The 13,435-nt window shown below is 43.6% G+C and overlaps 1 protein-coding gene across 1 annotated transcript in view; it reads right to left on the bottom strand.

Moving 5' to 3' along the window:
* TEX11 (testis expressed 11) overlaps positions 1 to 13,435 on the bottom strand; it is a 479,256-nt gene that overhangs the window by 193,968 nt on the left and 271,853 nt on the right. Inside the window, exon 13 of the mRNA XM_054718924.1 lies at positions 2,143 to 2,294. Coding sequence (XP_054574899.1) covers positions 2,143 to 2,294 — 152 coding nt within the window. The remainder of the gene's footprint in view (positions 1 to 2,142; positions 2,295 to 13,435) is intronic.

A 13,435-nucleotide genomic window follows, 5' to 3' on the forward strand; every position in this document is an offset into this window, starting at 1 on the left:
TTGGATATTACTATAGAATATAGTACAGATTATTATATATTTTTTAATGTTTAAAACTGTTTTATAAATTTGTAGAGGTTATTTTTTTCCTATCTTATGGTCAGGTTAGCCATATATTTCTCTGTAGACCCTTAACTCTTTTTAAAAATGTCTTTTTAACGTCTTATTGATTTTTAGAGAGGAAGGGAGAGGGATAGAGAGATAGAAACATCAATGAGAGAGAAACATCATCGATCAGCTGCTTTCTGTATACCTCCTAGTAGGGATCAAGCCCACAGCCTCAGGATGTGCTCTGACCGGGAATCGAACTAGTGACCTATTGGTTTCTGGGTCAGTGCTCAACCACTGAGCCACATTGGCCAGGCCCTTTCACTCTTTTTCTAAAATATATTTTTATTGATTTCAGAGAGGAAGGGAGAGGGAGAGAGAGATAGAAACATCAATGATGAAAAAGAATCTTTGATTGGCTGCCTCCTGAATGCCCCACACTGAAGATCGAGCCCACAACCCGGGCATGTGCTCTTGACCAGGAATCGAACCCAGGACTGTTCAGTCCACAGGCTAATGCTCTATCCATTGAACCAAACCAGCTAGCGCCCTTTCACTCTTTTTAATATGTTACCATTAAAATGCTAAGGGTTGGCCCTGGTTGGTGTGGCTCAGCTCATTGGGCATCATCCCTTGCACTGAAAGGTTGGTCGTTTGTTTCCCGGTCAGGGCACATGCCTGGTTTGTGGGCTTGATCCCCAGTGGAGGGCATGCAGGAGGCAGCCAATCGAAGTTGATGTTTCTCTCTCATGGATGTTTCTATCTCTCTCTAAAATATCAATTAAAAATTAAAATTGAGTTTAAAAATAACTAGATTCTTAGTGAGGGTCTGGAGGGAGGGTGTCATCAGTAAAATATGTTTCATAGAATCTAGAGTTCAAAAGGCTCTTAGAGATTATCTAGTCCAGCGGTCACCAACAGATGGTCCGCGGACCACTGGTGGTCCTTGAGGTCCAATAGGTTGGCTACTGCTGGTTTAAGGAAACCTTTTGAGTAGTGGTTGCCAACCGGTGGTCCACGGACCACTGGTGGTCCATGAGGTCCAAAAGGTTGGTGACCGCTGCTCGAAAGATTTCCTTTTAAAAAATTATCAATAACTAGCCCTGGCCAATGTAGCTCAGTTGGTTGGGCATCATCCATATACCAAAAGGTTGCTGGTTTGATTCATGGTCAAGGTACATGCCTGGGTTGCAGGCTCGGTACCCAGTAGGGGGCATGTAAGAGGCAGCTGATTGATGTTATATTCTCACATTGATGTATCTCTCTTCTCCATTCCTCTTGCTCTAAAAATCAATAAACTATATTTTAAAAATATCAATATATCAATAACTATGTTTTTATAAAAACATGATACATGCTTATAAAACTCAAGCAATCTAGTAAAATATAAAGAAATTACCTAAAATGCCATTACTCAGAATAAATTCCAATGTTAACATTTAGTAACTATATCTCTATATATATGTAGAGTTGGAAGAAGAGATTGGGGTGAGAATTTTCTAAGAAAGGGATCATACTATCTGTGTTCTTCAGGATATAGGAGTCTACAGACAGGTGGGGGTTAAGAGAATGCTAAGATTTGACTCTACATCTCTGCTTTAACTAAAGTAACTCTAGGGACAGGGTTCATATAAGATAGCATCACAAAAGGACGCTACTGCTTAAAAAGAAGTTAACAACCAGGAATTATAGTCCACAATTTTCATTTCATAGTTGGGAAAAACAAGATCCAGAGATACTATTGATTTTCTCAAAGGCATACAGCTTATTTGAGATCAAACTGGAAACAAGAAATTAGGCTTCTAACATCACAATTTTCTACTGCACATGAGTCATGAGTTTTAAGCTCAGAGGTTTATCTGTTTTTGTTGATGTTTGTTATTTTTGCTTAGTTCCTCATTCTAACTTGCCAAACAAGTGAAATCTGGATAAGTGAGGTATTATAGTTATAGGTTATTAGAGGGTAAAAAAGGAATGAGAAAAAGGAAAAATACTAGTATGTTGACCTGAGTATTTCACTACTGATCTGACATCTACCTTCGAAATACATGCATGTTAACACCTTTCTAAAACATCTGTAGAAATCCTACTGACCTACAATGATTTCTTCAATCTTTTCCTTGGCAAGCAGTTCTTCCTTCCTTTGTAAAAGTATGTCAATGTGGAGCAATAAAGCTTTTCCAATATTTTCTGATGACTTAAAATGTTCACAGATAATCTTCAGGAAACGAAATCCAACAAATTCTCTGTTCAATGAAACAAAGTCGTAAGTGGTGTGAATAGAATAACTTTTTTTAATCAATGGGACCAAAGTTTATTTGGGTAAGAGCAAAAGTCAAGATAAAACTATATCTGAGCTTAAGTAATATCACTAAATAATTAAATAAGCCTATTTGTAAAAAAAAAAAAACCATTTAATTCAATTTCTGTTTAATTTATTAGACCACAAATATTTTATTTTCATGAACACCTACAGTCAGGTAGTCATCTCTCTCCTAATATTTTATTTATGCTTTTTTTCCAGAAATGATACTAATTTATAAAAACTGGGTCATGTGATCCAGTGAAGATACATGAACTGACATTAGAAATTTACCAGTCACTTGTGATGAGAATGTTTAGAATTTAGTCTCTTAGCAACTTTCAAATACACCATAATTATAGCCACCATGTTGAACAGTACTTCTCTAGTATTTATTTATCTTGTAAATGGAAGTTTGTACTTTTGGACCACGTTCTCAAGTCATTATGCTATACACCTTTAAACTTATACAGTGCTGAATGTCATTTATCTCTCTCTCTCTCTCTCTCTCTCTCTCTATCTCTATATATATATATATATATATATATATATATATATAGAGAGAGAGAGAGAGAGAGAGAGAGAGAAGGCTAATATGCTAATAATCCCTCTGTCTGTTCGACCATTCGACCAGTTGCTATGATGCACACTGACCACCAGGGGGCAGACGCTCTGACCGGTAGGTCAGCTTGCTGCTGGGGTCTGGCTGATCAGGACTGGGCAAGACGGGCTGGACACACCCTAGAGCCCTCTCAAGGTCCCTCCCCGGCCCTGATCATGCACCGGTGGGGTCCCTCGGCCTGGCCTGTGCTCTCACAATCCGGGACCCCTCAGAGGTTGTTGGAGAGCCAGTTTTGGCCCAATCTCTGCAAACCAGGCCTAGGGACCCCACCGGTGCACAAATCCGTGCACCGGGCCTCAAGTATCTCAATAAAACTAAACAGAAAAACAAAATTTACCAGTTTCCTCTGCCAAAAACTCCTTATATTTACCTATGCTTGATTACACAAATAATACATATACATATATTTTAATTGTTTATTTTCTATTTTAAAATTTTATTTTATTTCATTTTCCATCACCATTTATCCCCTCTATGCCTTCTTCAACCTCCACCCATTTCCCTGCACCTTCGCAATCACCACACTATTGCTCTTGTCCATGAGTTCTCTCTCTCTCTTTTTTGCTCAATCCCTCCACTCCCTTAACACACCCCCAGGGCTGCCTGCCTGCTCTCCATCTATGAATCTGCCTCTATTATGCTTGAATACCAGTATATTTTGATTATTTAAAAATTCAAGCAGTTCATGGATTGGAAGACTTATTGTTAAGATGTTAATACTCCTAAAGCAACCTATAGATTTAATGCAATCCCTATAAAAATCCCAATGACATCTTTTACAAAAATAAAAACTCCATCTTAAAATTCATATGGAATCTCACAGGACTCTGAGAGCCAAATCAATCCTTAAACAGGAAAACAAGGCTAGAGGACTCATACTTCCTGATTTCAAAGTTTACTGCAAAGATATAATCAAAACAGTGTGGTGCTGGCATAAAGACATATGCACCAATGAAGTAGGATATAGAGTCCAGAAATAAATTCCTGTACATATGGTCAAATAGATTTCCACAAGAGTACCAAGATCATTCAATGGGGGAAAAGAGCAGTCTTTTCAACAAATGATGCTGTTATCCACATGCAAAGGAATGGAATTGGATCTTTACCTTATACCATACCAAAAAAAATGAACTAAAAATGGATCAAAGACCTAAACAGAAGAGCTAAAATATAAAAACTCTTAGAAGAAATCACAGGGGGAAATCTTCACGACACTGGAGTTGGCAATGGAGAGAAACCAAGATGGCGGCATAGGTTAAACACCTAACCTGCAGCCGGGCACAACAATTTCAAAAATACAACTAGAGGTCAGAACGGACATCGTCCAGAACCACAGGAAAGTTGGTGGACTGAAATGCCCACAGCTGGGGGGAAGGAGAAGGCCACGGGGACAGTCGGGGAAGCCGTAAAAGCCTGAGGTATGGAGAAACGGGCGGAGACACGAGCACACGCGCCTGTGGGGAGGATGGAACCGGAGAGGAGGGGGCGGCTGATGACCTGGCCGGAGTTCACTGGCAGGAAGGAGATAAAGGCTCCGGAGTGCGCTGAGCACCGGCTCCGATTGCACTGAACCCCATTCTGGGCGAAACCCTGGGAAACTCACTCACTTTCGCAACTCCGCCGCCCCCGCAGGCCGCCCGGCCCGGGATGCTGGGGACGTCGCTGCAGCGGCGGCGCCCGGAGCCCGGCGGCCTCCCAGCACCCGTCCCCGCCGCGCAGCCCCCGCGCGCCTGGTGCCGCGGGCCGCGCGCCCCGCACACCGGACGGAGGCCCGGGCGCCCTCTCCGTGCACCTCCGCGCTAGACTTCAGTAGAGTTGACTGAAATGAAGGGATTAAGAAGTACAAATTGAGAAGTTTGAAAAAGATGGCGGCGGAGGTTAAAGGCTGTTCTGTTGCCTCGCACCCAGCGAAATCGGAGGGGATGAGGTGTGGAGGTGCGTGGGTCTGGCTGGTGGCGGGGGAAAGGGGCTTTTGTTCCAAACCTAAGGGAGATTAGCTCTCCATCACCCTGAAACCCATCTTCTGGCGAACCCCGGGAGACCCAGATGCCTGCGGGGAGAGGCGGGACTCTTGCGGAGGTGCGCCCAGCAATCAGTGTTTGCTGCGCTGGAGTGCGGAACGAGGGGACTTAGATACGTGGAAGGCAGAAGGACCAGACTCACAGCCATCGCGGCTCGCCGCACGATGGCCTGTTGGTGCCCTGAGACCCCGCCCCGCCCTGGGACCCGCCCCGCACGTTTTGAAGACCTGCCCCGCAAGTCTTGCAGGCACACCTGCGCCCCAAGCAACGGCTTATGCATGTGGGTGGCCTGCCCTCTGGCAGTGGACCAGATGATCTGCTGTTCTAGTGGGACTGCTCCAGGGCCACTCAGACAGGAGGAAGAAACTACAGTTTTTGCTGTAATCCTTGCTGAGTGCCTAAGGCAGTAGCTGATCTACACCCCATTGGAGACCCAGAAACGAGGGCATCTAGTGGTCTGTGGGAGATGACACCAGATTTCAACCACGTGCATAAGGGACACATTCAACGGGAATATTTAGTGAGCGCCAAAGCTTTGCTGCACCAAGACCCGGCCCATAAACGTGTCTCCTGCACAGCAACTCTTCCTTTATAGATAAAGAGAGCCCCCCCAGTGACACCAACAACAATCAAGTCTTAACTATACAAAGGATGGAGTTGGCAATGATTTTTTTGGATATGATACCAAAAGCACAGGTAACAAAAGTAAAAATAGGAAAATTGAACTTTATCAAAATTTAACATTTCTGTATATAAAAGGATACAATCAACAGAGCAAAAAGGCAACTATGGATTGGAAGAAAATATTTGCAAATCATATATCTGATAGGGGGATTATGCCCAGAATTTTTAAGGAACTCCTAAAACTCAATAACAAAAAAATCAAATGAACAATTTAAGTAACAATTGCAAAGTACTAAACTAAACATTTCTCAAAAAAAAAAAGATACACAAATAGCAGCAATCTCATGAAAAGATACTCAACATCACTAATCATTAGGGAAATGGAAATTAAAACCATAATGAGATACCATCTCACACCCATTACAATAGCTAATGTAAACACACACACACGCACACACACACACACACACACACAAACGTGTTGTAAAGGATGTGGAAAAGTTGGAAAACTTGTGCACTATTGATGAGAATGTGTAATAATGCAGCCACTACAAAAAACATTATGGTAATTCTTTAAAACATTTAAAATAGAATTCCCATATGATCCAAGTATAAACCGAAAATAATTGAAACCAGGGTTTCAGAGAAATATCTGTACACTCATGTTCATAGCAGCATTATTTACAATAGCAAAAAGGTGGAAGTAACCCAAGTCTCAATTGACAGATGAATGGATAAACAAAATATAATATATACACACAATGGGATATTATTCAGGGAGGAAATTCTGAGTGTCCCAGTGATGTGAGCTGAGGAATATTCAACTGGCCTTGTAGGCTTTGAGGATGATGGAGGAAGGGGACCATAAGTCAAGAAATGCAGGTAGCCTCTAAATGCTGGAAAAGTCAAGGAAACAGATTCTCCTCCAGAGACTCCAGAAAGAAACCAGCCCTGCCAACACCTAGATTTTAGCCTGGTTAGATGTAACGCTTCTGGACTAAAGAACTGAATAATAAATTTGTGTTGTTATAAGACAAAACCTTTTTAATTAAAAAAGTGAGGAAATTCTGACATGTTACAACACAGATGAATCTTGAGGACATTATGCTAAATGAAAGATGCCAGTCAAAAAAAAGACAAATCCTGTATGAGTCCACTAAGTTGAGTTACCTAGATTAGTCAAACTCATAGAAAAAGAATGTAGAATACTGTATGTAAGGAGCTGGGGGTAGGGGTGAATATGGAGTTATTGTTTAATGGGTACAGAGTTTCACTTTTACAAGATAAAAGGAGTTCTGTAGAGAATATTAAAAATAGCAGTGGAGTAAGTGGAGGCTGTATGGATGCACTCCCAGGATAAAACTGGAATAACAACTAAAATACAGAAAAACTTCCTGAATAATCAACGGAAGACTTGCTGGAAAGAACCCTGATAACCGAGGACTGAAAGGGTAGACTTCATAGAGACTAGTAGGAGGAGCAGAGGCATGAAAAGGCTGGCCAGGCCCCACAGACAACAATTGAAGTTCCAGAGAGATATCTCAGCTGCGGGGGGGGGGGGGTGCCACTGAGAACTCTGGGGTCTAATCCTCAAGCAGGGCCACTCAGCAGAGAGCACCCGAACTGAGAAGGGTACCCACACAATATCTGGCTGTGAAAAGCAGCAAGGTTGCTGCCTGCCAGGGAGAGATGGCAGGAAATTCAGGCACCCTCTTAAAGGGCCAAAACACAAAATTCCGTGTGGAGCCACTTACCTTGTGCTCCAGTAGAGGGAGGGCAGAGTGGACTGGAGCTGTGTAAACAGAAACAAGGATCAGGGGCTCTGAGATGAGAGCTCAGAAGGCACATACCCCAATTTCCAGTGCTAAGTCATTCCCTCATGCTTCAGAGGTCATCTTTCTCATGCAGACATTTGCTATACAGGTGGCCTTGCCTGGAGAGAAAGCAGTTGACCCACCATATTGGAAAACACCTTGCTGAATGGTGTGGAGTTACTGAGGCCCATTAAGAGACTGAGAATAACAATTAGCCTCCAGGCAGAAGGAATTGCTTCACCCTGTTGTAAAAAAATATAGTCATATCTGTGGACAATTGCCTGAGGGCAATTCAAGACAGAATCTTATCAGTCTGTAGACAGAGGCAGTCTCTGTAGGCTTTGAGTCTTTGCCTGATATAATTAGTCAGAAACAGCATTTGACAATGTCCTGCACTAGAGACTGAGAGGCATAGCAGATCTACCTAAGACAGATATCTCTCTGGAACTTCCAGTCACAAACTCAAACAGGCAGCCAAAATGAGGAGACAAAGATACAACCCCCAAATGAAAGAACAAGAGAATTCTCCAGAAGAAGACATAAATGAAATGGAGATAAGAAATTCATCTGATATACAGTTCAGAATAATGATGGTACAGATGCTCAACAACATGAGAAAAAATATAGTAACTATGAAAACAGAAATAATGACATAGCACAAATAAAGAACACATTTGAAGGAATACACAGATTATGGGAAGTTGAGGATCAAATCAGTGAATTAGAAGTCTGGGTTGAAAAAAAATCACTCAAACAGAACCAAAAAGAAAAAACAATTAAAAAACAGGAGGACAGCTTAATGGAGCTGTGGGACATCATGAAATGTAACAATATTCAAATAGTAGGTTTGCCAGAAGAGGCAGAAAGGAGGAAAAGACTAGAGAACGTGTTTGAAGAAATAATGGCAGAAAACTTCCCTAACCTGGTAAAGGAAAAAGTCACACAAGCTCAGGAGGCACAGAGAACCCCAAGCAAGAAGAACCCAAACAGGCCCACAACCAGACATCAAAATTCAAATGCAAAAATTAAAGACAAGGAGAGAATCTTAAAGGCAGCAAGAGAAAAGGAAACTGTTACCTACAAAGGAGCTCCCATATGGCTGACACCTGATTTCTCATCAGAAATTCTACATACCAGAAGGGAATGGCATGAAGTACTCAAGGTAAAGGAAAGCAAGGATCTGTGTCTAAAAACCAAGATTACTATACCCAGCAAGGCTATCATTCAAAATAGATGGTCAAATAAGGAGCTTCCCAGAAAAAAAAAAAAAAAAAGGCTAAAGGAGTACATCACCACCAAGCCAGTATTACAAGAAATGCTAAAGGGACTGCTGTAATGAGAAGAAGAAACACAGAGAGAAACCTAGGCATACAGAATTAAAATGGCAATAATAAGTACCTATCAATAATAACCTTAAAAGTAAATGGATTAAATGCTCCAATCAGAAGACATAAGGTAGCTGAAATGATACAAAAACATAACCCAATTTTATGCTGTATACAAGAGAGTCACCTCAGAACAAAAGACTCACATAAGATGAGAGTAAATAGATGGAAAATAACTTTCCATGCAAAAGGAAAAGAAAAGAAACATGAGTAGCAATACTCATATCCAACAAAATAGACCAAAATGAAGGCTATCACGAGACAACAAAGGGGGTGCAGTGGTGTGGGGATTGGCTACTGCAGCCCAGATCAGCACATTTGAATGCCTGCAGCAGTGAGGAGGTGTCCTTGGCCAACTGTTCCACCTTCTGCCACAGTCGCCTTCACTGGGCTGAGCTCCTCACTGCCTCCACTCCCCGGAGCCTTCACTGGGCTGCGCTCCTCACTGCCTCCACTCCCCGGGGCCACTGCTCCCCTCGCCCTCAGCGTGCACACCAAGAGGAAGAAAGACAAGAAGTCCTTCAACCAGAGTTTGGCCCAGTGGAAGCTCTTCATCTACAACCCGACCACCGAGAGTTCCTGGGGCGCACCGCCAAGAGCTGGGGTTTGATCTTGCTCTTCTACCTAATCTTTTATGGGTTCCTGGTTGCACTCTTCACATTCACAATGTGGGTTATGCTTCAGACTCTGAACGATGAAGTTCCAAAATATTGAGACCAGATTTCTAGTCCAGGACTTACGGTTTTTTCAAAACCAGCGACAGCGTTGGAATATTCATTTAGTGTGTCTGAACCAGAGTCCTATAAAGGGTATATTGAAGACATTAAGACGTTTCTAAAGCCATATGCTTTAGAAGCACAGAAGAATCTCAAAAACTGCTCTGGTGGGGTACTCTTTGAACAGAAGGGTCCAGTTTATGAAGCATGTCAGTTTCCTCTGAACTTACTTCAAGCATGCAGTGGGGAGAATGATCCTGACTTTAGCTACTCCCGCGGACACCCTTGTATTCTTGTGAAAATGAACAGGATAATTGAATTAAAGCCTCAAGGATAGAATGCACTGGTAATTCTAAGGGTGAAAACACAACAACTCTACCAGCTTATCCTCCAGAGGGAAACATAAACATAAAGTATTTTCCATATTATGGGGAAAAAACTGCATGCGAATTATCTACAGCCATTAGTTACTGTCCAGCTCAACTATGCTGCTAGCAGTACCAGTTGAGTGCAAGATAGTTGGATCACCCAACCTGAAAAACTATGATGATCGTGACAAGTTTTTAGGATGAGTTGCATTCAAAATCACAATGTGTGCATAGTAGGAGTTAGAATATGTCCACAGAGTAAATGTTGTGTTGTCTATATTTATTTTATATCAGCCATACCTGGCATTCTAGAATTACCAGAGGCCCAGTGCATGAAATTTGTACACGGCGGGGGTGGGGGGGTGGGGGGTGTCCCCTCAGCATGGCCTGCACCCTCTCCAATCCGGGATCCCTCTTGTAATCCAGAACCACTGGCTCCTAACTGCTCACCTGCCTGCCTGCCTGATTGTCCCTAACCACCTCTGCCTGCCTTCCTGATGCCCTCAACTGCTCCCCTGCTGGCCTGATCATCCCTAACTGCTCTCCCCTGCTGGCCTGATACCCTTAACTGCCTAACTGGTCTTCCCTCCAGGCCTGATCCCTCTAAACTGCTCTCCCCTCCTGAGCTGATCCCCCTAACTGTTCTCCCCTCCTAGCCTGACCCCCCTAACTGCTGTCCCCTCCTGGACTGATCACCCTAACTGCCTAACTTCCACCTTCTCCCTTCTACCTTCTCCCGCAGTGCCAGCCTTCTCCTGCACTGCTGCCTTCTTCCTTCTGCCTTCTCCCGCGGCCTCTGCAAAAGGGACCGTGGTGCTGGACCGGCCCTCAGCCCTCAAAGCCGCCGCGGCTGCTGGCCCTTGGCCTTTGCAGCTGCTGTGGCTTTGTCTGGAAGGACGTCCAGAAGATGTCCACCCTAATTAGCATATTACCCTTTTATCAGTATAGATGAGACCACCTGAGAGGTGGGGTGGTAAATGACACTGAGGTAACATTGTAATGTGCTTCCCAATCATAGTGTTTGATGTCCTCTGAAGTAACTGCCTGTTGCCTCTGCTGCCTTTGAAACGATTGTATAGTCATCCGACAGGGACTGTGAACACCTGATTCTGAACATGTGGGTCTTGTCTTATTTCTTTATGTGGTTTAATTGCCAAGTGTCTAAAGCTTAATGTGCTGTGCAATGTAAATATTTTATAGATTTAACACTGGTTAACTGTCATATATTGATGCCAACCAAGTTTTAGGGGTAAAATGGTACTTGACCAACATGAAGTGACTTTACAGCTGCAGGAAATGTGTGGGGAGAAGTCCTGTGTGTGAGGAGGAAAAAAAGAAAATAAAAGTGGATTTGAAAGGTAAAAAAAGGAGAGACAACAAAGGACACTACATGGTACTATAGGGATTGATCCAATAAGAGGATATAACCCTGGTAAACATATATGCACCCAATATAGGAGCACTTAAATATATAAAAAACTTCTATAGGACTTTAAGGGAGAGAGAGACAATACAGTAATAGTAGGGGACTTTAACACCCCGCTCACTTCACTGGATAGATCTTCAGATAGACAATACAGTCATAGCAGGGGACTTTTAACACCCCGCTCACATCACTGGATAGATCTTCAAGAAAAAAACTTAACAAGGAAACAGAGATTCTAAAGGACACACTGGATCAGATGTATTGAATTGACATTTATAGAACATTTCACCCCAAAGCTGTGGAATACACATTCTTCTCAAGTGCACATGGATCATTCCCAAAGATAGATCACATGTTAGGACACAAAACAAGTCTTTACAATTTCAAGAAGATTCAAATCATATCAAGCATCTTCTTAGATCACAGTGGAATGAAATTTAAAATCAACTACAGTAAAAACACCCCAAAACATTCAAACACATGGAGGCTAAATAGCATGTTATTAAACAACTAGAGGCCCGGTGCACGAAATTCGTGCACGGGGGTGTGTGTCCCTCAGCCCAGCCTGCACCCTCTCCAATCTGGGACCCCTTGAGGGATGTCCGACTGCCTGATCCTGGTAGGATCAGGCCTAAATGGGCAGTCGGACATCCCTCTCACAATCCAGGACTGCTGGCTCCCAACTGCTCGCCTGCATGCCTTCCTGATTGCCCCTAACTGCTTCTACCTGCCAGCCTGATCACCTCCTAACCACTCTCCTGCCAGCCTGATTGATGCCTAACTGCTCCCCTGCCAGCCTGATTGCCCCTAACTGCCCTCCCCTGAAGGACTGGTCACCCCTAACTGCCCTCCCCTGCAGGCCTGGTCCACCCCCCAATTGCACTCCCCTGCATGCCTGGGTCCCCCCCCAAATGCCCTTCCCTGCAGGCCCGGTCACCCACAACTTCCCTCCTTGGCCAGCCTGGTCACCCCTACTGCCCTCCCCTGCAGGCTTGATTGCCCCCAACTGCCCTCCCTTGCAGGCCTGGTCCCTCCCAACTGCCCTCCCCTGCGAACCTGATCCCTCCCAACTGCCCTCCCCTGCTGGCCATCTTGTGGCGGACATCTTGTGTCCACATGGGGGCAGCCATCTTTGTGTGTTGGAGTGACAGTCAATTTGCATATTACTCTTTTATTAGATAGTATAGAGGCCTGCTGCATGGATGGGGGCCAGCTGGTTTGCCCTGAAGGGTGTCCTGGATCAGGGTAGGGGTTCCCCTGGGGCATGGGGCGGCCTGGGTGAGGGGTCTGTGTTGGTTTGCAGGCCAGCCATGACCCCGGCGACCCAAGTGGAGGCCCTGGTATCTGGGATTTATTTATCTTCTATAATTGAAACTTTATAGCCTTGAGCGGAGGCCTGGGCTGGCCAGGGTGTGCAGGAAGCTTGGCTTCCTCCATTTCCGGGGAAACCCAAGCCTCCTGCTCACTCCGTGGCCACAGCCATTTTTGTTGGGATTTATTTATCTTCTATAATTGAAACTTTGTAGCCTTGAGTGGAGTCCAGGGCCAGCCAGGGTGTGCAGGAAGCTTGGCTTCCTCCATTGCCAGGGAAACCCAAGCCTCCTGCTCGCTCCATGGACAAAGCCATCTTGGTTGAGTTAATTTCCATACTCGCTCCTGATTGGCTGGTGGGCGTGGCTTATGGGTGTAGTGGAGGTATGGTCAATTTGCATATTACTCTTTTATTAGATAGGATGACTAGGTTACCAATGAGATCAAGAAACAAATCAAATACTTCCTGGAAACAAATTAAAATGAACACACAACAATCCAAAATCTCTGGGACACAGAGAAAACATTCATGAGAGAGTAAAGGTCATAGCATTACAAGTCTACCTCAAAAAATAAGAAAATTAATAATAAATTATTTAACCCTACAACTTAAATAACTAGAAAGAGAACAACAAGAAAAGCCTAGAGTAAGTAGAAGGAAGGAACTAATAAAGATTAGAGCAGAAATAAATGGCAGAGTCTAAAACAATAATACAAAAAATCAATGAAACCAAGAGCTGGTTTTTTGATAGGACCAACAACACTGATGTATCAGACTCATCAAAAAAGAGAGATAGA

Source organism: Eptesicus fuscus, chromosome 1, assembly GCF_027574615.1.
Source record: "Eptesicus fuscus isolate TK198812 chromosome 1, DD_ASM_mEF_20220401, whole genome shotgun sequence".
NCBI classification, from domain to species: Eukaryota; Metazoa; Chordata; class Mammalia; order Chiroptera; family Vespertilionidae; genus Eptesicus; species Eptesicus fuscus.